This window comes from Malurus melanocephalus, unplaced genomic scaffold (assembly GCF_030028575.1).
Source record: "Malurus melanocephalus ecotype Western Australia unplaced genomic scaffold, MMel_1.1 scaffold_865, whole genome shotgun sequence".
Taxonomy (NCBI): domain Eukaryota; kingdom Metazoa; phylum Chordata; class Aves; order Passeriformes; family Maluridae; genus Malurus; species Malurus melanocephalus.
In genome coordinates, this window is record NW_026624097.1 from 25,005 (window position 1) to 46,122 (window position 21,118).

A 21,118-nucleotide genomic window follows, 5' to 3' on the forward strand; every position below is an offset into this window, starting at 1 on the left:
AAAAAAAAAACGGGCCAAGTGGTACAAACACAGGAAAGAGGGGAGTGGGAACGGAGAAGGTGGGTGCAGGATTCTGTGGGGAGCGCCGGGTGCTTGGAGGGCTCTGGAAGCGTATTTTTCCTCTTTTCCTGGCAAAATGGGGTGGGAAAAGTGCCTGTCACCCCCAAGGACTGAACCACACCGAGGTGGCAGTGACACCTGGATCTTCCCCGTGGGGACCATCAGGAGTGGGGGTTGCAATAAGGGGTCTTGGGGGTACCCGCTGGGCTCTGAGTGGAGTTTGGTTTGGGCTTGGGTGAATTTGGTGTGGATTTAGGTGGATTTTGGGTTGCCACGTCCTCCGGGTGACACTGCCGCCTCCTGGACTGAGATTTTGAGCGGTTTCGGGAAAAAAAAAAATAAAAAACAACTCCTCTCAGATTTAGCACAGAGGAAAACTTGTGCTGCCAGCGGCTGTGGGACGGGCTGGAATTTTAAGGAAAAAAAAAAAAAAAAAACCACAAGGAATGAGGAGAAAAACAGACAAACACCAACTGTGCAGCCCCAGCAGTGGCCACAGACAACCCCGCCCAGGTAGGGCCCCCCTGGATCACAGGAGAAACCGAGCCACAGGGGGAGCCTTCTCCCACTCCAGATTCTTTTTCCTTTTCAATGGCCAAATGCCRCCGGACAACACAAACCCCCCTCCAAATCCTTCTCACACACCACACCCCGTGCCCCCTCRCCCCTCAAACCTCCCTGGGGCAGCCCTGGGATGCAGGAAGTTGCTCCAGGTTCACCGGAGCAGGAACAGAAACCCTAGAGAAGCAGGACAGGAATGGGATGGGACTGGAAAGGGACTGGCTATCTCCTGTGCCCACCTTTGACCCCTGGGAAAAGCAGRGATGCCACCCCCCCAGTTCCAAGGGTTCTCCAAAGTCCCCTGAAACCACAGGAGGGTCTGAGCCCAGCACTCCCAGTCCAGAATTTCCAGCCCCTCTCAGTGTCCCCAGTCCAGCACTCCTGCACCCAGGGTGGGGCAGCCTTGGATGTATGGACAGATGGGAAATGAGGTGCTCGACAGAGGCTGCAGAAAGGGGCCTGGGGATGGTGGTCAGTGGCCAGTTGGGTCTGAGCCAGCAGTGCCCTGGCAGCCAGGAGGGACATCTGTGTTCTGGGGGGCACTGGGCAGGGATGAAGAGGGGACTTMCCTACTCTGCTCTATGCTGGGGCAGCCTCACCCACACTGCTGGGGACAGTTTTGGGCACCGCAACATTCAAAAGACATTAAATTAATGGGCAAAAGAAAGACACGAAGATGGGGAAGGGTCTAAAGGAGCCACACAAAGAGGGGCTGAGGGCACTTGCGTTTGTTCAGCCTGGGGGAGCCTCAGGGATCTACAGCTCCTTCTGAGGGGCAGCTGGAATCTCTGCTCCCTGTGACCAGGGACAGGACTCGAGAGAACAGCTGGAGCTGTGCCAGGCAAGGTTTAAGTGGCTATCAGGAGAAGGTTCTTCCCTCAGAGGGTGGTTTTGCACCGAACAGGCTCCCCAGAGAATGGTCACAATTCCAAGAGCTCCAGAAGTGTTCAGACAATGTTCTCAGGCACAGGATGGGATTGTTGCAGTGTCTTGTGCAGTCCCCAGGAGTGATCCTAGTAGGTCCCTTCCATCTCAGAATACTCTGTGATTGTGTGATTCCCACCCCAGCGTCCTGCATTTCCCCATATCCCAAGACACAGGGACTGGAGGCCAGTGGGCTTTAATAATTTAATTATTTAATTATTTACACTGACACTGTGGGATACCCTGGAGCACTTCCCACCCACCCCAATTCCCACTGGGATGTACACTGCTTCAAAGCCTTTAATGCCTGGTTTTCCTAGGAAAAAGCTTTTGGCACAGCCCAGATGGGCCCAGAAGTAGGTGACGTTTTGGTATGCAGCTCCCAACCTTCAAGAGGATATRCCTGCTCTCCCAAGTACATACCCAAGGACAATCAGCCTCTGGGATTAAAAAACTCCTAGCTCCCAGTGTGTTCCTGGGTCCAGGGGTTTAGTAATAGACATAGAAGCTGGAGCAATCCAGTGTCCAGGGGAAAAGGGAATTCAGTGAGGCAGCAGTATCAGAAATACTGGTTGCAGGGAATCCTGACAGAGAGCCAGCCATGCTCTGATTCATCCCAAAGAACACCACTGAACAGGATACCTGGGAAGTACAGCCAAGGTGGATCTKGTGCAGCTCTGGGCAGAGAAAGGCAGGTGGATCTGCTGGGAAGCACTCAGGGTGCCGAGTCCTCTCCGTGTTCTCTGACAGAGAGAAATCCATATGGGAGTGCTGGGAGAGATCCTCCAGTTGGCACAACTCACTCCAGTCACTTCTTTCCCCGGGGCTTKCAGGAAAGATTCAGGAGGGCAAATTCTGGTCTGAATTTTTCACTAAAGCCATGGATTGACCCCTGACACCCATTCTTCCCAGTCCCCTCTCCCTGCACTCAGATTTCTTATAAGGCTGGAAAATTGCCCAAACAATTAGGGGCTGGATACACTACCTGGCTGTAATCTGGTTGATACACACAACCCCCTGGCTTCAGCCCACACAAAAACTGTGAGAAGCCCCCAGCAATCCACATTTTCCAGACCCAAATATTCCCCATTAGTTAGCTCCATGTTAAAGGCGTTTCCCAGACAGAAAAGGGGCATGTTGAACCTCTAAAATTGCTGGAAAAGTCAATGGGAAGAAGCACACTTCAGGAGCTGATGTCCCTGTGGGATCCATCGCTGGATCCAATGCTGGAACGTTGTGGCTCCAAGGAGTCAGGAATTGATGGGCATGGAAGGTGCCAGTCAGCTSCAGAGGTGTCACAGCCCGGGGATAAGCCCCCAGGATTCCCAACATCCCAAGGAAGGTCCTGGGTTAACTAAGGCTTCAATTTGAGCCAGGGATGGAGTATGGTGAGGATGGAGAGCATGGAGGAGGTGAGGCCACAGAATCCCACGAATCCTGGGCTGCTCCGGCACAGCCCCAGCTTTTCCAGTGGGATCACCAGGTCACAGGCATTCCGGAGCAGGTCCAGCAGTAGTGGGGGGTTGTCCCGGAGCACCTGGAGCAGGAGCTGGAGCTGGAGCTGCAAGTGGAGCCGGAAACGCTGGATCCTGCCATCAGCTTGGAGCTGGGGCCTGTTTTCCGGGCTCTTCCCACGCTTCCTGGCTGCCTCCGCACGTTCCAGCAGCACTCGGATCTCGTAGGCATCCCGGCTCAGGTTCACCACCAGAGCAAACAGGTAATACCTGGGAAAAAAAAGGAACAGGGATGGGAAAGTAGGCAACATTGGCAGCAGAAGCCTCTGACCCTCGCAATAGCCACAGAAATGTCTGGGGGGGGGATGCAAAAGTCATATTCAGCCAGCAGTAACCTGCTCTCGGATGGAAATTCCCTTCCCTGCCGTCACTCATGAATTCGATTGCCCAGGCTCCCTCAGAAGGCCTATTCCTTGACCTCCTTCAGAGGTTCACCACTTACTCTCCCTGGAGGAATTGCATTCCCTGCCTTCTCTGGAGGAGCTCATTGGCTACTCTTCAATAATTCCACACCCTGTCCTCCCTTGGAAATTCCGTTCCTTTCTTTTTCTCCCCAGGGGAATCCCATTCTCTGCTCTCCCTCAGAAAACTTGTTCCCTGCTCTCCCTTGGCAACTYCCCCTTCCTGCCCCGCTGACCCAATGGACCTGAGGAGGCTTTTCCAACTTTCCTTCCACGAATGCCCCACCAAATTCAGATACCTCTCCCCACTCACCTGAAAGACCTCTGGCTCCACTTGTCCGTGTCGAGGCCGGGTAGGATCCCCGTTTTCCCGGCCCACAGGACGTTGTCACAGGCCAGGAAGAGTGCACGGTTCAGGTGGGACAGGGTGAGGCAGAAGCGCAGGACGGGGTCGGGCAGATGCAGCGAGCGCTGGGCGCTCCCTAGGGCCTCGGCCGAGCCCCCCAAGCGCAGGACTGCAGCAGAGGGACACGGGGGAGGGGGGTCACCGGGWGTTTGCGGATCCCCAGAGCCACCCTGCCCACCCTCAAAACCGCCCCCCCCACTCACGCTTGCGGCCCAGGCTCAGATGAGCTTCCAGGTGCTGGAGGCGGCTCAGGGTCCCGGAGCTGGCCCCAGATTCGTTCCGGGCGCGGTTCAGCGCGGCCCCGGCCAAGGCACAGGCGTACTGGGCGGCCCTGGGGACAACGAGGGAGTCAGGGGGGCCACGGGGCACGAGGGACATCCTCCCGGGGCCTTGGACCCCCCTTCTCTGGCCCTTAAGTCGTCCTTGATCGCCCACCCGCCGCACCGGGACTTTAGAACCCCGAATGATTCCCGTCCTCGGGGGACGGGAGGAGGACTCCATGACACCCCTTTCCCGGGCTCTCCGTGATCCTCGCTGCTGCCGTGATCGCCCCCTCCGAACCTCCGCGACCCCCTTTTGCCCCTGTGACCGGCCGCTGGGCCCGTGGAGCCGTGGCCGCACCTGAGGAGGCGCTCCCGGGCCTGGCTCTGGGCGCTGAAGCGCACCCAGGCCTCCATGGTGAGGCGGGGCCGCACCGGGCCCGGTCCCGAGCGCGATCCCGGTCCCGAGCCCGGCAAATCGTCACTTCCGGGAGCTGCCGCGGCTCGTTCCCATTGGCTGTGCGCGGATCCGCCCACTCCTACCAAAACAGAGTCCATCAATGGGCGGCAGCCGCAATCTCCGCCTCTCAATCTGTGTCGAAGAGTTTGATTGGTTTCTTTCTCCATTAATTACTACTCCTGATCAGTAAGAGTGCGGCTGTCATCCCGTACTGCCATCTCCGCTGTTTTGTGCTTCGAGCATTTTGATTCGATTCTTCCCCTGTCATCATAACAAATTCCGCAGCAAGATTGGACAGCGGCTCCCTAAGCCCCGCCGCTTTACCGCCTCTCGGCCACGCACCGCTATTTGTGTTAGCGTGAGGGTGCCGCCCCTCAAGCCGCGCACCGCACTGTGATTGGTCTGCTGGTGCTTTTCCCGCCTCCCCCGCCCAGATCCGGCTCTCCCATTGGGCTGTTGGGCACGGAGCGGCGCTGATTGACAGTGWGGCGCTGGGGAGGGAGCGCCACTATGGAGGCGGTGCGGGCGCAGCGCCTGCAGCCTGGGGTGGGCGCGGGGCCCCGCGGGGCCCGACCTGGCCTCACCGGGGCCCCCGCGGGGCTGGGACCGGGAACGGGGTCGGGGCTGGGGCTGGGGCTGCCGCCCCCGCCGCCCCCGCTGGGTTTGCAGGGCCCCCCCGCGCCCCCAGGGACCGGGGCCGGGGCCGGGGCCGTGCCCGGGCCGCCCGCGGTGCTGCGGGAGGCGGTGGAGGCCGTGGTGCGGAGCTTCGCCAAACACACGCAGGGCTACGGCCGAGGTGAGCGGGACCGGGAGGGAACCGGGGATGCCGACGGAGCGGGGGGGAGGGGGGTAGCTTTTCCCTTACTCCCTTTTTTCACATCTCCTTATTTCCGTATCCCTTTTCCTTATTTCCATACACCATTTCCTTCCTTCCTTACCCCTCTCTCGTTTCTCCCCCTGCCCCTTTTCCTCCTCTGCACGCCCCATTTCCACCGTCCCATGCCAATCCCCGGGGCTCCTTCCCGGCTGTTCCGTTGGCTCTCTCCGGCAGTGAACGTCGTGGAGGCGCTGCAGGAATTCTGGCAGATGAAGCAATCGCGCGGGGCCGAGCTGCGCAACGGGGCCCTGGTACTCTACGAGATGGTCCCGGCCGCCAGTCCCCCCTACGTCTGCTATGTCACCCTGCCGGGAGGCAGCTGCTTCGGCAGCTTCCAGGTATGATCTCGACCCCGGGAATGCCTTGCCCAAACTCCACCGGAATCGTTTCCCAAATGTCTTTTCCCTGCACGGGCATTCTCCTGCCAATTCCAGCTCCTGGGTCTGGCCCTAAACCCCTTTAGTTCCAAGGAAATTTAATTGCAAGTTGCTCTTGGCCTGTAAATCCCCACCAGATCCCAGTTCGGGAAGATTTGTCTGTGGACTGTGCTTTTTTTGTGTCCTTTACTCCCTGTTCTGGTTACTTTCACCTTAGTGCTGAGGCAGGAAATGGGATATCAGGGRAAACTGTTGAATTGGCTGGATCTGATCCTTCTTTCTCCTTCCCAGATTTGATCCTTCCTTTTCCTTCCCGGGATTAGGCACGGGGATAAATTGGCAGAGGAATATTCCTAGGCTGGTGCTTGGGATTTGTCACAAAACTTCTTCTCCAGATGCCAGAAATCTGGAAATGAAATCAGAGTGTTGGATCATGGGGTCCTGGAATGGCTTGGRTTGGAGGGGACCTTAARCACCRTCCAATTCCAATCCTGAGCCGTGGGCAGGGAACATCCCACTGGAGGAATCGACCCCTCCACCCCTCCTGGGAAAACTCCTGACCCAAATCTCTCTCCTAACCCAAAGAGATTAATGTCCAAACGCCCCCTCAAGTCCTGGGTGTGTTCCAGATTCTTTCCTGCCCTTCCTCTTGGTTGAGAAAATGGATCCAAAGGAAAGAATTCTAGCTGCCAACAGGGTTATCCCATCCCAAAATTGTCATCTTTGGGGGGAATTTGGGAACAGTTTGGGTTTGAGGTAATCAATGAATTGACAATGCAGCAGGAGGTTCTGAACCCCTTGTGATTCTGGGAGTACGACTTCCTAATTCCACTACCACTCAGTTCCCATTCCTGGTGATCTGGGGAGTGTCGGGATCCTGGCAATGTCCCAGCTGTGGCCATGTGTCCCCAGTTCTGTCCCACTAAGGCTGAGGCACGCCGGAGTGCAGCCAAGATCGCACTGATGAATTCCGTGTTCAACGAGCATCCTTCCCGCCGGATCACTGATGACTTCATTGAGAAGAGTGTCTCTGAGGCCCTGGCATCCTTCAACGTAAGGATAGGGATGGAAAATCCCTGGAAAGACCTCAAGTCAGGGCATTAGAACTCCTTGGGGGGTTGATGTAATATTAAGGTTTTAAATGTATCTTTATTCCCGTTCTTCTGCTCTTTGTGCTGCACTCCAGGGTGTGGTAATGAGGCTGAGGTGTGGATATCCCTCGCCCTTCCCTGACTGGGTTGTCACATCCACTAGTTTCCCTTAAGCCAAAGATTTCCCAGGAATTTTAGTTTCTGTCACTGGAAGCTTTGCATTCTCCTTTTTCTGCTCTGATGATCTTGGAGGGAATTCTTGTCATGCGCCCCATGGTGCTCTGTGGTCTCCAGGGTGTTGTAAGAGCCTTGGAATCAGTACAGGAGAAATCCTCTGCCCAGAGGATTCATTGCTCCAGGAGAGCCAGACTTACCCAGGTGCTGTCCCAAATTTGTCCAGGGAGTGCCAGAGTGTCCCATGCCATGCGGTTGAGGCTGGGTTACCTGCATTAGACTGTGACAACCTCAGCCTGTGCTGGCATCAGGTTGAATCCCACTGGGAATTCCAGGAATGGGGATAGTGTAGTGGGAGCAGATCCAGTGGGAATGGCAACTCCTGTCTGCGATGTCTCTGCAGGGTGATCGAGAGGAGGCAGATAATCCCAACACTGGCATTGGTGCCTTCCGCTTCATGCTGGAGTCCAACAAGGGAAAATCCATGCTGGAGTTTCAGGTACTGTTTCAAATTTGTGCAGATACTGTTCCTGATCTATCCAGGTCCCATTCCTGATGTGATTAAGGGATATTTGGGTTGATGTCCCAGCTGCATTTTTAGTGTTATCTGTGGAAAATGAACTCAAGATTTCCTTCTGATTCTGTTCAGATCCGTTGTACTTCCAGGTGCAGGAAAGTCCTTGGAACTGGGTTTCTCAGTGTCAGGGAAGTGTTCCACTCTGGTATTTCCAGGTGGTACCTCCAGATGTCATAATTGTGGCATCCTCTCCCTGAAAACAGGGAAGGAAGAGCTTTCACAGTGAAAGATGGGAAGATCTTTCCCCCGAAGACACTTTGATTGTGGAATTGGGAGTCAGTGGTGTCATGACATTCCCACAAACCACAGAGATATCCTTGTATCCCATTGGAATGTGTCTGGGAAGACCATCTGGACAACAGGAAGTCTGAGCTGCCAAGGGAAGGTGCTGGAAGTGATCAGGATTAGGAGGACAACTGAGAATGGAGGGTCCTCTGGGCTTTATTACAGCCTTTCCACTGAAGCAGCTGGGAGCAGAGCCAGGGAAATCAGGATTGCAACTCCCTGTCCATCCCAGGACATTGTTCCAATAGTTCCTTTTAATTCCTCAATCCTTTTAATTTCAATTTGGCCTTGGGTAGGGACTGGCAATGATTCTGGGGCACATACCACCTGAGCTGGATTTTCATTAGAAGAGAAATCTGGCTGTGGCTCTGCTCCAGAGTTTGGATCCAGCTTTAGGATCTGGCTGTGTTTGGGATTCTGTACTTTTCCAACCCCTCTCTTGGCTCCTTCTCCTAGAATGGRAATGCTTCAGGAGGCAGGAGGTGTTTATGTTCAGGGCCCTGTTTACAGATGGAGAATCTGGGATGGAGATTCCCCTTCCATCTGGGTTTGGGAAGCCTGAAAGGTCCCAGATTTTAAGCAGAATATGTGTGGCTTGGAGGGAGAAATCATTGAAAAAATGAATTGTCCCTGGTGCTGCCCGTGGTTCAGCTAGGAGAAGAGAATCCCAGAATTCCCAGAGCACAAGGAGTGTTGARGGCTCTGTCTCCATTGTAGTCGAGMTTAATCAGGGAATTTTGCCCCAGTGTCCTGGTCCTGGTGGTGCCTTGAAGTCCAGGGAAGCTGCCCATCTCTGGAAGTGCTCCAGGCCAAGTTAGAAAGGGCTCAGAACCACCCAAGTAGGTGTCCGGTGTCCCTCCTGGGCTCCATGTGATCCCCAAGGTCCCTCCTGCCCCAAAACCACCCCACCCCACCCCACCCCATAATTCCATGATCTCGGTCCTGTAGCTGCTCTCATTCTGCCTCTCTCTTGCTGTCCTAGGAGCTGATGACGGTTTTCCAGCTGTTGCACTGGAATGGGAGTCTGAAGGCCATGCGGGAGCGTCAGTGCTCGCGCCAGGTGAGTCCAGGGCTGCTCACCCCGATCCCGCTGCTCCTTCTCATTCCTAAACTTCCCCCTGCATTCTGCTCCCACCAGGAAGTTCTGGCTCACTATTCCCACCGTGCTCTGGACGATGACATCCGAAACCAGATGGCCCTGGACTGGGTGAACCGAGAGCAGAGCATTCCAGGCGCCCTTTCCCGGGAGCTGGCAGCCACCGAGCGGGAGCTGGACGAGGCCCGGCTGGCCGGGAAAGAGCTGCGATTCCACAAGGAGAAGAAGGACATCCTGTTGCTGGCGGCTGGCCAGCTGGGCTCAGCTCACTCCTCCGGCTGCTGAATGCCAGGCTCCAGTCTTGGGATCCCTCCCGGTGCTCCTGACACATTTTCCTGAATCCTGGCCCATTTGCACATTTGGAAGAAATTTAGGGAAAAAGCTCCTGAATGGATTTTAGCAGTTTCATCCCAGTCTTTAGAGCTGCTCCTCAGTCTCCTCATTGCCTAGAGAATTTCTTATTGCCTTGAGAACTCCTTATTCCCTAGGAAACTTTTTATTCCCTGGGAATTCCTCATTCCCTACAGAATTTTTTCTGTTCATTAATTTTGGGCTTCAGATCGCAGGTTTTGCCCGCTGCGCACTCCAGTGGTGCTGGAATGGTCTGTGGAATCCAGTGTTTCCTCTGGAAAAGCCCTTTGGATCCAATGCCAGGAGGGGTACCCTCCATCCTCTAGCAGAAAGGGATCAACTAAACCTCCTTGATAAGCTCCTTCATGAAATCTCAGTGGATGCCAACACACGTGATATCCAAAGGGATTGAAAACTGGGGTTTGGAATTAAATCTGGGTTCAGCCCGCAGCATTCCAGTCCCAAGCATGGCAGGATTTGCAGTTCTGTCTGTGGCCAAACATCAGCTCTGTCCTTTTCATGGAAGGTTGGAAAAGTCTTGGAGGATTGGGGAATGAGGGAGAGATCTGCACTAGTCAATCCCTATTCCTTGTATCCATAGCCATATTGAATTTAGACTATATTTAGATTTAGAAACCCCTTYTGTGACATGAATTGTTCAAACAGCTGCAAGCTCACCTAAGAAAATGGCGGTTTATCCCTGGAAATTTCCATTTTACTCCCCTTTTCCCCAGAAGCCTGGGAATACAAACTAAATTCCAAGCCAGAATTCCTTCTTCACCCTAGTTTAGAGCTTTTCCCACTTCCTATTCCCTTAAACCCTTTGGATTCCACTATTCCCACCCTGCTTCTTCCTTCTGCCTGACTGCAGGATATTCCAGCAGTAATCATTGTTTTAGGATAAAATTGGAATAATACCATTATCCGTAGGTACCCCACTTTTATATCTCCATCCTAATGAGCCTGTTTGGGGGGTTATATATTTTTTATACTTTCTATAACACTATTAATGTTTGATGTCGCTGGAAGGGATTGGAGGTGTGGGGTGTCAGTTTCCTGAAATATTGGAAGAACTGAATTTAGGAATAACATGGAGTTAATCCTGCAATTTATTCCCCTGATTGTGCACATGAGGGAATCCCTGAGGCTCCTCCCAGCACTTCCGTTGGCGGGGCTTTCCATCGCTTGAGGATTTGGAGTTTGGAGGCTCCGGATCCCTTTGGGAGGTGTTAGATGAACAAATCCAAGTTTTCTCAGTGTGGAAAAAGTGCTCTTTATCGAGGCAGTGAATTAAGGGAATCCGGTGGTATAAGCACTGGCATGGATTCCATACAATAAAACCAGCGATTTTGGTTAACTTTGGTGCTCTTGCTTATTTTCTGGGGCCAGTCGTGCCCAGCATTAGCTTTGAGCTGCCCCGGAGTGGGGTTGAAACCCTCGGGGGGAAGAGAAATCTCCAGAGCGTCTCATAGGGCGGCAAGACGTCGCGACCTTCTCCGCATGTCTGAACGGGCGCGTCCGCCAAGTGCCCTTCCCAGTATGGCGGCACAGCGGTTTCCGCTGCGCGACCTCATCAATGTGGCGGTACTTCCGTCACGCACTCTCCCACTATGGCGGACCTTCCGGCGCGCTCCCGGCGTGCCCCACTAGCCTGGCCAAGATGGCGGACGTGCTGGATCTTCATGAGGCGGGCGGGGAGGATTTCGCTATGGACGAGGACGGGGACGGTGAGTGCGGCGCTGGGACGGTTCCATCCGGCCCGGAGCGGCCTCGCCGACTGATTCGGCCCGGCCCCAAGTTGGCGGAGTCGCTCCCGCCGCCGCTGGCCGCGGCCCCAAACCCCGTCGGCCTCAGGGACAGCCCTGGCCCGGGCCGGGTCGTTGCCAGCCTGGGGTGGGGGTTCTTGTCGTTCCCAGGGGGCTCTTGCTCAGCGCTGGGGGTCATTCCCGGCATGGGAGATGGTTTCTGCCTGTCCGAAACAGGTCATTCCCGGCTCATGGGATCATTCCTAGCCCGAACGGACTCTGGGGGTCCTGTCTGGGCCAGGGGAGGTCATTCCCATCACGGGGAGACTATCCTGTCTTTCCTGGGGGGATCCCTGCCTATACCAGGGGCTTCTCCCCAGCCCAGATGGGTCTTTCCCGGCCCAGGGGGTCATTCCCAGCCCAGGGGGGCCGTTTTACAGCCAGGATGAGGGGTCCCTGCCTATCCGGGGGCCTCCTTGCTCCAGCTGACTCCACTATACCCGTCCCTCCCTGCAATTCCTACCCCTCTAGAGAGCATCCACAAACTGAAGGAAAAAGCCAAGAAGCGGAAGGGACGTGGCTTCGGCTCAGGTGAGGCCCCAAAACACCCTTAAACCCCTTCCCTGGTGCTCTGGGAGAGGCTGGGTGACCCTGTGGGTCGGGGGCCCCGTTCTTCCCCTGTTTTCTCTTCCTTTCCAGAGGAAGGATCCCGGGCTCGGGTGCGCGAGGATTACGACAGCGTCGAGCAGGATGGGGATGAGCCGGGGCCACAGAGATGTGAGGAGGGCCACTGGGGTCCTGGAAGGGTTCATGGGGGGGTTCTGCGGCTGGGCAGGGATAATCCTGGGCTGGGATAATCCCTTCTCCCTCATTCACCAGGATTTTAGGGTAAACCCCAGCTCCATATCCTCTTCCCAAGGATAGGAATGGGGSATTTTGGGGGAGATGTTCCTTCCTGAGAACCACATGGCCTCCAGGGTTGGTAGACTCCCACTTTTTCCATGGAAGGGACGGAAAATGCAAGGGGATGGGTGTCCTGGGCTCTGAACTAGARTTCAGTCCTGCTGGGATGAGCTTTCCCCAGCCTCACCTAGGATTTATGGAATCTGGGTCTCTGTCTCCCWTCCCTACCTGTGAAGAAGGGGTGATTTTGGGTGACAGATCCTTTCCTGGGGACCCCCCATGGGAAGGAGGAGGAATTTGGGCCATACTGGGGTGATTCTTCCTCAGCTTCCCAGGATCACTTTTGGGTCTACCCCCAAAACTCAGTCGTGGGCACTCTATGTCCGCTCCCCAAGGCAAAAGATTTTAGGGGGAAAGCTCCGTTCCCAGCCCCGTGACCCCCCTTTTTCCCACCCAGCCGTGGAGGGCTGGATCCTGTTTGTGACAGGGGTGCACGAGGAGGCCACAGAGGAAGAYGTGCATGACCGATTTGCCGAATTCGGGGAGATCAAGAACATCCATCTGAACCTGGACCGGCGCACGGGATACCTCAAGGTTTGGGGGGAGTCGTAGGGACTCCCAGGCTCCATCTCAGCTTTGGGGAGGCACTCCAAAACTGAGCCAATTCTGGGGGTCAGTGGGTTCTCTGCACCTCAAAGTTGACTTATTGGGAGGTCCCTGCACCCCAAAACTGAGCTGGATGGGGGCGGCTGTGAGCTGGCTTCTCCCAGTGCCTGGGGTCCTATGAATTCCCATTCCTGGTCCTGATCCCTGGGTGAGCTGGGGGTTCCCACAATGCCCRAGCTCATTCCTATTCCCAAACCCCGGGTGTCAGGGAATCTCTGCAACCCAAACCTGAGCTGCGAGTTCCCCTGGTGTCCAGGCTCATTCCCAATTCCATCCCCAATTCCAATCCCATTCCAGGGCTACACGCTGGTGGAGTACGAGACGTACAAGGAGGCGCAGGCAGCCATGGAGGGGCTCAATGGGCAGGAGCTCATGGGGCAGCCGGTCAGCGTTGACTGGTGCTTCGTCAGGGGTCCCCCCAAGGGCAAGCGGAGGTGAGGGAGTTGTTGAGAATTCCAGGAGCTGGGAATGGGAGGGACCTGGGAGAGTGTCAGAACCCTCAGCTAGAGGAATGGGGGCATTCCATGCACCATCATGGGGGAGGCTGGGTTGAAATAGGGATAATAACCCCAAAATGCCCTTCTCCTAGAGTCCTTCCTTCCCTCTCCCCCATTTTCTGGCCCTTTTTCCCTGCTTTTCCCCCCTTTTCTCTCTTCTTTTTTTCCTTTCCTCGATCCCTTATCCCTTTTTCCCTTTCGCCCTTTCCCGTTTTCCTCTTCCCCTTTCCCTTCCCTATCTCTTCCCTGTTTTCCAGGGGTGGGCGCAGGCGAAGCCGCAGTCCAGACCGGCGTCGCCGATGATGGATCCAGCTTCTACCCATTTGTGTTCCAAGTCCAAGCTGGGGGAAACTGAGAAAACTCTAGGGTTTGTACACTTCCTTGAGGAGCCAACGTGGCTCCATACCTGGGGAAATCGGCATTTCACGTAATTTTATTGTTTTCAAAGGACAAATATGAGGGAAGCAGCAGCCTCTAAGGGTTGGGGGGGTTCCCTCAGGTTTGGGGGGATCGCTCCCAGCTGCCCCATCCCAGGAGTTTTTTCCATGCCCACAGGAAAGGGTCCCTAACTTTCCCATGGTTATTCATCCCGCTGGGAATTCCTTGTTTTCTGTTAAATAACAACATTTTGTCTAAATTTGTCTTCTTGTTCTGTGTCCTTCATCAAAGCTCCCCAGCCCCTCCCAAGCCCCTTTCCCTGTTCCCCATCCTGACTGCTGGATCCCYACAGATTCTGGGGATCCCTCCCAGCCTGGCAGTAGAGTAACTGAGGTCTTTGAAAACCATTTTCTTCCCTTAAAACTGGCATTGGGAAGGAACAGCTGTACAGTTGGGAGGGACTCAGTGGGGTACCTGTGCCCAGATGTGCTGGTGTCTGGCTGTACCAGTATCCAGCTGTGCCCCCAGCTGTCCCATGTCCCCAAGATGTGTACCCCCCCCCCCCACTCAGAGCCACTGAGCTGCACTGGGTGGGGCCTTTATTGCCAGACCGTGGGGACCCCCAGCCATGGGTCTGGGTAGAATGAGGTGGCAGGAGGAAGATGCCGGGGGGGCCTAGGGATTGGGGGCACACCCACCAGCTCCCAAGGGAGTTTGGGGTCGTGCAGAGTTTGTGCTGACAGAGGAATGGAAGAGTTGACCCTCAATAGGGTTTAGAGCAAATGGTGCCAGTGCCCAAGGTGAGGCCTTTCCAAGAGGGTCCCTATGAGCCAGGCTCGGGACCCAGCGCCCCGCAGAAAGCGCCGAGATGCCGCAGGGCCTCTGGCTGCATGGAATGCCGGCGGAGCAGTGCTCGGGGGGGCAGCGGGGGGAGCAGCCCAGCCCTGCCTGGCCCAGGGGGCTCCAGGGGCAGCGTTCCTGAGCCACGGCGCTCCAGCAGCCCAGCTGGGTGTCGGAGTGGCCCGGGGGTGGCTAGCTCAGGATTAGGGGGGTCCCAGGTCAGGGGCTTGCTCCGCGGAGGATCGGGGGCTGGGGCCCAATGCCCTGGGGGGGGGATGTGGGGCACCCGTTCGGCCCAGGTGATCCCTGGCAGCCCTGAGACTTCGCGCCCCTCCACACTGTGCCGGCGCGGACGCAACCCCAGCCCCTTCAGCCCCACCGCCAGCTCTTCCGGGGGAGCCCTCATCCCCTCCAGGGGCCCCCGTAGCCCCTCAGGGAAACCCCACGAACTTTCTGAGGGGCCCCGTGTCCCCTCCACGGGTCCCTGTATCTCATCTAAGGTTCTCCATGTTCCCTCTGGGGATCCCTGGGTCCCTTCCAGTCTTCTCTGTGTCCCCTCGGAATTTCCCTGTATCCCCTCCGCCCCCAGCACCACCAGCCCCCATGGCTCCGAATTGAGCCTCTTCAGCTGCCGCTTGGGCCTGGCCCGGGACGGTTCTGGAGCGACGCCTGGAGCCGGAGCTGTGGGCGGGAAGCAGAACACGTCGCGCTCCTCGTCCTTCACGCTGGCACCTGGTGATGCTGCTGCCCGCACCTGCACCTGGGATGGGGACGCACAGAGAGCGGGCGATGGGGGCGAGTTCAGGTACTGCCGGGTGGTCTTGGTGCCGTGGGGCGACGTGGCTGAGGTGATGATGATGACGTCACGGCCGCGTTCCCGACACGCATCCAGCAGCACCTGCAGCGTCTCCCGGTCCCCGCGCTCCAGGGCATAAACCAGAGCGGAGCCGCCTGTGTAATCCCGGGCGCTAGGGTCAGCGCCATGGGCCAGCAGGATGGCAGCCACAGCCGGGCCAGCACTCTCTGCGCAGGCGTGCATGAGCGCTGTCTTCCCGGATTTGTCAGGAATGTTGGGATCGGCGCCGTTTTCCAGAAGGTACTGGACCATCCGTGGCTGCTCGGGTGGGTCGGCGTAGGCAGCACGGCACGCAGCCATCAGCGGCGTCATGCCCGCAGCATTGCCCTCGTTGATGTAGGCTCCCCCCTCCAGCAGCAGCCGGGTCAGGCGGAATTTCCCTTGCGATACAGCGTGCAGCAGCGCTGAACCCTCTGCTGGGATCATGGGGAGTCCCGGCGGCACCGCAGTGCTGGGGGGGCGGCGGACAGGGCTGGGCATGGCTGGGTTCACAGGACGGAGTGCAGGAACAGGGGTGGCACTTGCTCACTGCAAGGGGAGAGGATGCAGCATGAGACCCCCAAGTCCACTGGGATGGGGCATAGGGACAGACTCCCAGGATGGGCACAAGGTGACACCCCGGAGACCCCAGAATGGGATGTCCCCTCTCTCTGCCTCAGTTTCCTCAGCAAGGGAGGGTTCCCGGGAGGCCCCCAGCCTGTGTCCCTCTCCCACATCTCCCTTGCCCGCACCTGCAAACCCCACCTGCCTCTGCCGCCAGTTCCTCTCACATTCATCAAATCCCTTCCTGCACTCCCCCCTCATCCTTCTCCCCCCCTTCTCCCTTTGCCCCACCTGCATCCCCTGTCTGCACCCCATCCCTGTCTGTACCCCCATACCCTGCCCATACCCCCATCCCTGCCGGTACCCTGATTCCTGTCCACACTCCATCTCTGCCTGCACGGTTCCCATGGTGACGGCAGCTCATCCCGSTCTGACCAGCCGGGAAAATGGGGGACAATTCAGAGCCTTCCCAGTCCCCTCAGTCCTTTCAGTGAGACATCCCCGAGCCTGGGATCGGGGGCTGCCTTGTCACCCCCCACTCAGTGGGGACACCCCAGAACTAGGGATCCCCCATCCAACCCCTCTCCATCCCCACTTTACCGTGGCAACCAGAGCGCGGGGTCCCTCCGCTTCGGGTCCCAGTCCCGGCGGCCCCGGGGATGGGGTTGTCGGGGACAGCGGCCCGTGGCCGCCATCCCGGCCTGCCGCCGGTGAGGCGGGGGGCGGGAGGTGATGCGGAGGGTCCCCCCGCTCCCGCAGTGCTATTTTTGGCAGCTGCTGCCGCGGCGGGGCTGGAGCAGGATGAATCACCCACGGCGCATCCAGTGCCCGGCCCTCCGTGGGGATGAGGAGGGGGGACCAGAGCTGGGGGCAAAGGAGGCTGTCGGGAGGCCCGTGGGACAGCAGGACTGGGGATCACAGTCCAGCAGGACTGAGGGCCATGGTGCAGCAGGGCTAGGGGTCGCCATGCAGGGGGGCTGAGGTCCACGGAGGGTCGGAGACTGGGGGAGGCCAGGGGGCAGCTGGCCTGGGGGTTCGAAAACAGTAGGGCTGGGGGGCGTGGGGCAGTAGAACTGGGGGCACAGCACAGCGGGGCTGTGGGTCAGGGAGGCCCTATACCGGGGTCTGAGCTGCCCCAGGACAGAGGGGCTGGGGCGGTCCGGGCGTGGGGGCAGAGGGACCTTTTCATCCCCCCCTTCCCCCCCGCTGTTTTAGCCCTTCTCATCCCCCTTCTCCCATCCCGCGTCCCCGTCAGCGCCCCCGCCCCGTCCATCCTCTGATGCCTCTGCTGGCCCCTCCCCCGCTCTGAGTCGCCAATCAGCGGAAACCCCAAACACCGCCCCTGTGCGCGAACGGGGTGCGGACACGCGGAGTGACCGAGCCTGCGCGGGGCGGGATCGGCGCGGGGATCGGCGCCGGGGTAAGGGGCGATACCGGGACCGGGAGGGTCACCGGGAGCACCCAGGAGCGGAGAGGGGGACGGGGACTGAGACCGAGAGTCACCGGGGGGTGGGAGGCCATCGAGACAGGGGTGGTGCACACAGATTGCGCACCGGAGCGGGGACGGGGAGTACGGGAACGGGGACCAGGGGGACACGCTAGGACTGGGATCAGCACCGGGGCCGGTTCTCGGGAGGGGAGAGAACCGGCACCGGGGAGCACCGGGACCGAGAACGGGGCGGAATTGGGATTGTGGAGGAACGCTGGAACCGGGAGCCGGGACGGGGGAGAATCGGGCCCGGGGGGAAGCACCGGGGCCGGGACCGAGGGAGGAACTGCGGTGGGGAGTGGGACCGCGGGGAGGCAGGAGAGGAAGGGGACAGGAGTTGAAGGGCTACCGGGAGCAAGAAGCCGTGGGGTATCACCAGCATCGGGCAGGGCTGAGCAGGATAAAGGTGTAACCGTGCCCCCCTTGTCCCCAGCGGTCCCCGGGGCGCAGCATGGCGGGCCGGGGCCGGGGCCGGGGCCGRGGGCAGATGACATTCAACGTGGAAGCCGTGGGGATCGGGAAGGGGGACGCGCTGCCCCCGCCCACGCTGCAGCCCTCGCCCCTCTTCCCGGTGAGTTCTGCGCGGATTTGGGGGGTCTGGAGGCTCCTCGGGGGCTGAGCACGGTCACGATCATCACATCCATATCCCCCGACCYAGGCCCTGGAGCGCTGCGCTGCCCCCCTGCCCGGGGGCGAGGAGGGCGAGTATATGCTGGCCCTGAAGCAGGAGCTGCGCAGGGCGATGAGGGGGCTCCCCTACTTCGTCAAGCCGGGGGCGCCTCGCAGAGGTATTGGGGGGGGGGGGGTATGTATCCCGTGCCTCCTGTATCCCCCCTTTGAGGAGGACAGGTGGGAATGGGGGCGAAAGGGAGCCTATCCCAATCCTCATTGTCCCCCCACCCAGCTCCTCCATGGCCTTTCCAGCACTGTCATCCACCTCAGCCCCTTCCCCCTGCACCCCACCACAATGGGATCCCCCAGCCCCATAATTTTGTTCCCCCCCCCCACCATTTTATTCCCTCTCCCAGCTGCACCACCTCGTGCCATCAACCATCCCCATGTGGGTCCCACAGGTGTCCCCAGGGGTGGGTTTCCCCTAAGTCCCCCAGAGTGGCTCCCCACACTTCTCCCCCCCTTGCCCCTGCAGACATTGAGCGCTACTCAGACAAGTACCAGCTCTCCAGCCCTGTGGACAGCGCCATTGACTGGAACCCAGGTGGGGGGACATAGAGGGGACCTGGGGAGGGGGTACACGGGGACATACGGTTGACTGGGGGGCTGACCAACCCCCCACTTTGCCCCATTTTGCCCCCCAGACTGGAGGCGGCTCCCACGGGAGCTGAAGATCCGAGTGCGGCGCCTACGGAAAGGCCGTGAGTGACCCCTTCCTGTCCTCACCTCGCGTGTCCCTTCTTTTCCCGCGAGGGCTGAAAGTCTCCTGTGCCCCCCCAGGGACAGCTCCCCTCATCCCCAAGCAACACGTGGTGCTCGACAAGGAGGAGACTATTAAGAAACTGGAGGTAGTGAGGTGAAGGTGGGGGTGTTCCCACTGTCTGGATTTTGGGGTGTCCCTCCCCAGTAACACTCCCCTGACCCACCCAGAGCCTAGAGAAGAAGGAGGAGGAGGTGACATCCGAGGAGGAAGAGGAGAAGGAGGAGGAAGAAGAGGGGAAGGAGGAGGAAGAGGAGGAGTATGATGAGGAGGAGCACGAAGAGGTGAAAGGGAGGGAACCCCAGGGAGTTTGGTGTGATGGGGATATCCCCAGGTGCCACCGTGTTCCCCCTCTATCCCTCCACAGGAGACGGACTACGTCCTGTCCTACTTTGACAACGGGGAGAGCTTCGGCCCTGACAGTGACGATAACGGCGACGAGGCAGTGTACTGACTCTGAGTGTGGGTACCTGCAAAAGCAGCTACCCCCAGGCTGTGGGGACCCTGAAAGCGGGGACTCCCCTGCACCCCTGGGACAGCAGGGACCCCTCACTCCCCTCCCTGTAAGCAGGGACCCTCTCACCCCTCAGGGACATTGGGGTCCCTTGTTACCCCACCTTGGGGCACCAGGGTCCCCTGCCACCACCCCTCCGTGGAACATCGGGGTTCCCTGTCTCCCCGTCATCCTCCGTATCACCAACAGGTGGCGCCAGTGCTCCAGGTCCGGAGGGTGGGGCGGGACCCCCCCCCCCCAATTTTGGGGCCTCCCGGCCGCGTCCCCAAGCAGGGGCGGGCAGGGGGAATCGTGATTTTTGGGGTGGGTTTTGGGGTGGTGGGGGCATTCCCAAACGTGCCTGCCCGCCCCGACCACATCTCTCATGCCCCACTCCCATTTTACAGCAGCTTTAAAAACAAATTTTGTGTCGATTAAAGTGGATTTTGTTATTTCTGGGTGCTTTTTGTGTGGGGTGTTGGATAAGAGGGTTCCCCATATGGGAAAAGAGGGACTTTAAGGGGGGAAAGGGTTTTTTGGCAGGGAAAGGAATTTTGAGGTGGAAAACATGTTTCTTTGAAAAAGGAAAGGTGGTATTTTGGCAGGAAAGGTTTTATTGGAAGGTGAAGGTGGGTTTTTTGGGGGGAAAGTGGTTTTCAGGAGGTGAAGATTTTGYGGGGGGGAGAAAAGTATATTTTTTTGGAAATTTTTTTTTGGTAGAAAGTCAGATTTTTCCCAGAGTATAGTTTGGGGGAGGGAAAGGTGTATTTTTGTGAGTGAAGTATTCTTTGGTGGGAAATGTGTATTTTTGGGGTGGGAAACGTGTATTTTGGGAGGAAAGGTGCATTTTAGAGGGAGGAAAGTTCAGTTTATTGTGGGTGAAGTTTTCTTTGGAGGGGGAAGGTATATTTTTTGAATAATACGGGTTTTAGGGGGAAAGGTAGGTTTTGGGRGAGGGGAAGGTGCTTTTTTTCAGGGACGAGTTTTTGGTGTGAGAAAAGGTGGATTTGGGGGGGATGTTTTCGGAGGGAGAGGCCTTTTTTTTGGTGGGAAGGTGTGTACGTGGGGATAAAGGCAGTTGTTTGGAGGAGTTTTTGGAAAGTGGAATGTAGGTTTTTTTGGAGGAGGGATTGTGTTTGTGCCGCAGACCAGGGGCGGAGGTTGCTCACATGAACCTCACGTGCTGCAACCCCCCTTCCCCCCAGCCCAGTTCCTGTTTGAGGCCACGAACATTCAACTCTTGTTCACTTCCGACTGCTCCTTTTCCACTCCTCTTTTACCCCCATTTCCCTCTTTCTCCCCTCTTTCCAGGGGTCTTTTGGAGYTATGGCACTCCCATTTGTAGCTCCTGGTGCTTTCCAAGGGTGGGATCCGCCCCCTCTTTCCCAGCCTGGGAAAGATTTTGGGGCTAGGCAAGGTGTCCCAAATCTCATGTCCCCCACTGCCAGCGGCATGCCTCAGTTTCCCTGGTACCGTGGGGCCTGCCCCACCTCCGTGGGTCCCTCCCCTCCTGCTTCCATCCCGTTCCCATCCCATATTCCCACCCCACTSTGACCCTGGAGGATCTCAATGCTCCCAAGTTTATCCCAGGCCCTTTGGCCCAGTTGGAATCCATCAGGAAGCTCCAGAGCCAGCACAGATCAGAGCCAGGGAGCTCCCCCAAAACCAGGGAGGTCTGTGTGGATCCTGTTCCAGAGCTGCTCTGGCACAAAGGCCAGGCAGAGGAATGGCCAGGGAGGTTTATGGCGTTAATTAGTTTAATTGGTGCTGTAAACTGGGGAGTAGGGTGAGTGCAGAATTCAGCTCCCTCGGGTGGTGGGGATTTTGGGGGATGGTGCTGGCTCCTCATGGCCTTTTCCAGT

General features: G+C 57.7%; 5 protein-coding genes across 6 annotated transcripts; 3 read left to right on the plus strand and 2 right to left on the minus strand.

Moving 5' to 3' along the window:
* Positions 1-2,070: 2,070 nt before the first annotated feature.
* PEX11B (peroxisomal biogenesis factor 11 beta) lies at positions 2,071-4,634 on the minus strand. Its single transcript, XM_057385760.1, has 4 exons — positions 4,488-4,634; positions 4,070-4,197; positions 3,774-3,975; positions 2,071-3,269 (listed from the first exon to the last, which is right to left on the minus strand). Exons 1-4 carry the CDS (start codon positions 4,541-4,543, stop codon positions 2,900-2,902), a joined length of 756 nt encoding a protein of 251 aa, XP_057241743.1. The 5' UTR covers positions 4,544-4,634; the 3' UTR covers positions 2,071-2,899.
* A 447-nt stretch (positions 4,635-5,081) lies between these two features.
* On the plus strand, positions 5,082-10,778 carry LIX1L (limb and CNS expressed 1 like). Its single transcript, XM_057385759.1, has 6 exons — positions 5,082-5,382; positions 5,638-5,801; positions 6,753-6,893; positions 7,509-7,604; positions 8,950-9,027; positions 9,106-10,778. Exons 1-6 carry the CDS (start codon positions 5,097-5,099, stop codon positions 9,346-9,348), a joined length of 1,008 nt encoding a protein of 335 aa, XP_057241742.1. The 5' UTR covers positions 5,082-5,096; the 3' UTR covers positions 9,349-10,778.
* A 259-nt stretch (positions 10,779-11,037) lies between these two features.
* Positions 11,038-13,862, plus strand: RBM8A (RNA binding motif protein 8A). Its single transcript, XM_057385768.1, has 6 exons — positions 11,038-11,141; positions 11,691-11,750; positions 11,859-11,936; positions 12,520-12,656; positions 13,026-13,162; positions 13,483-13,862. Exons 1-6 carry the CDS (start codon positions 11,075-11,077, stop codon positions 13,526-13,528), a joined length of 525 nt encoding a protein of 174 aa, XP_057241751.1. The 5' UTR covers positions 11,038-11,074; the 3' UTR covers positions 13,529-13,862.
* A 308-nt stretch (positions 13,863-14,170) lies between these two features.
* Positions 14,171-17,784, minus strand: ANKRD34A (ankyrin repeat domain 34A). The gene is given in 5 exon segments (XM_057385746.1): positions 14,171-15,827; positions 16,443-16,704; positions 16,706-16,728; positions 16,730-17,037; positions 17,745-17,784. Coding segments are annotated over 5 exon segments (2,034 nt in total). The 3' UTR covers positions 14,171-14,426.
* On the plus strand, positions 17,180-19,709 carry POLR3GL (RNA polymerase III subunit GL). 2 transcript variants are annotated; one of them, XM_057385769.1, is made up of 8 exons: positions 17,180-17,262; positions 17,765-17,902; positions 17,990-18,119; positions 18,479-18,547; positions 18,648-18,704; positions 18,784-18,851; positions 18,934-19,047; positions 19,131-19,709. In XM_057385769.1, the coding sequence occupies exons 2-8, from the start codon at positions 17,783-17,785 to the stop codon at positions 19,215-19,217; spliced, it is 645 nt and encodes a 214-aa protein (XP_057241752.1). In that variant the 5' UTR covers positions 17,180-17,262; positions 17,765-17,782; the 3' UTR covers positions 19,218-19,709. The 2 variants fall into 2 exon arrangements, with proteins under 2 accessions (XP_057241752.1, XP_057241754.1); XM_057385771.1 differs by lacking the exon at positions 17,180-17,262 and adding an exon at positions 17,334-17,351.
* The last annotated feature ends 1,409 nt before the right edge of the window (positions 19,710-21,118 follow it).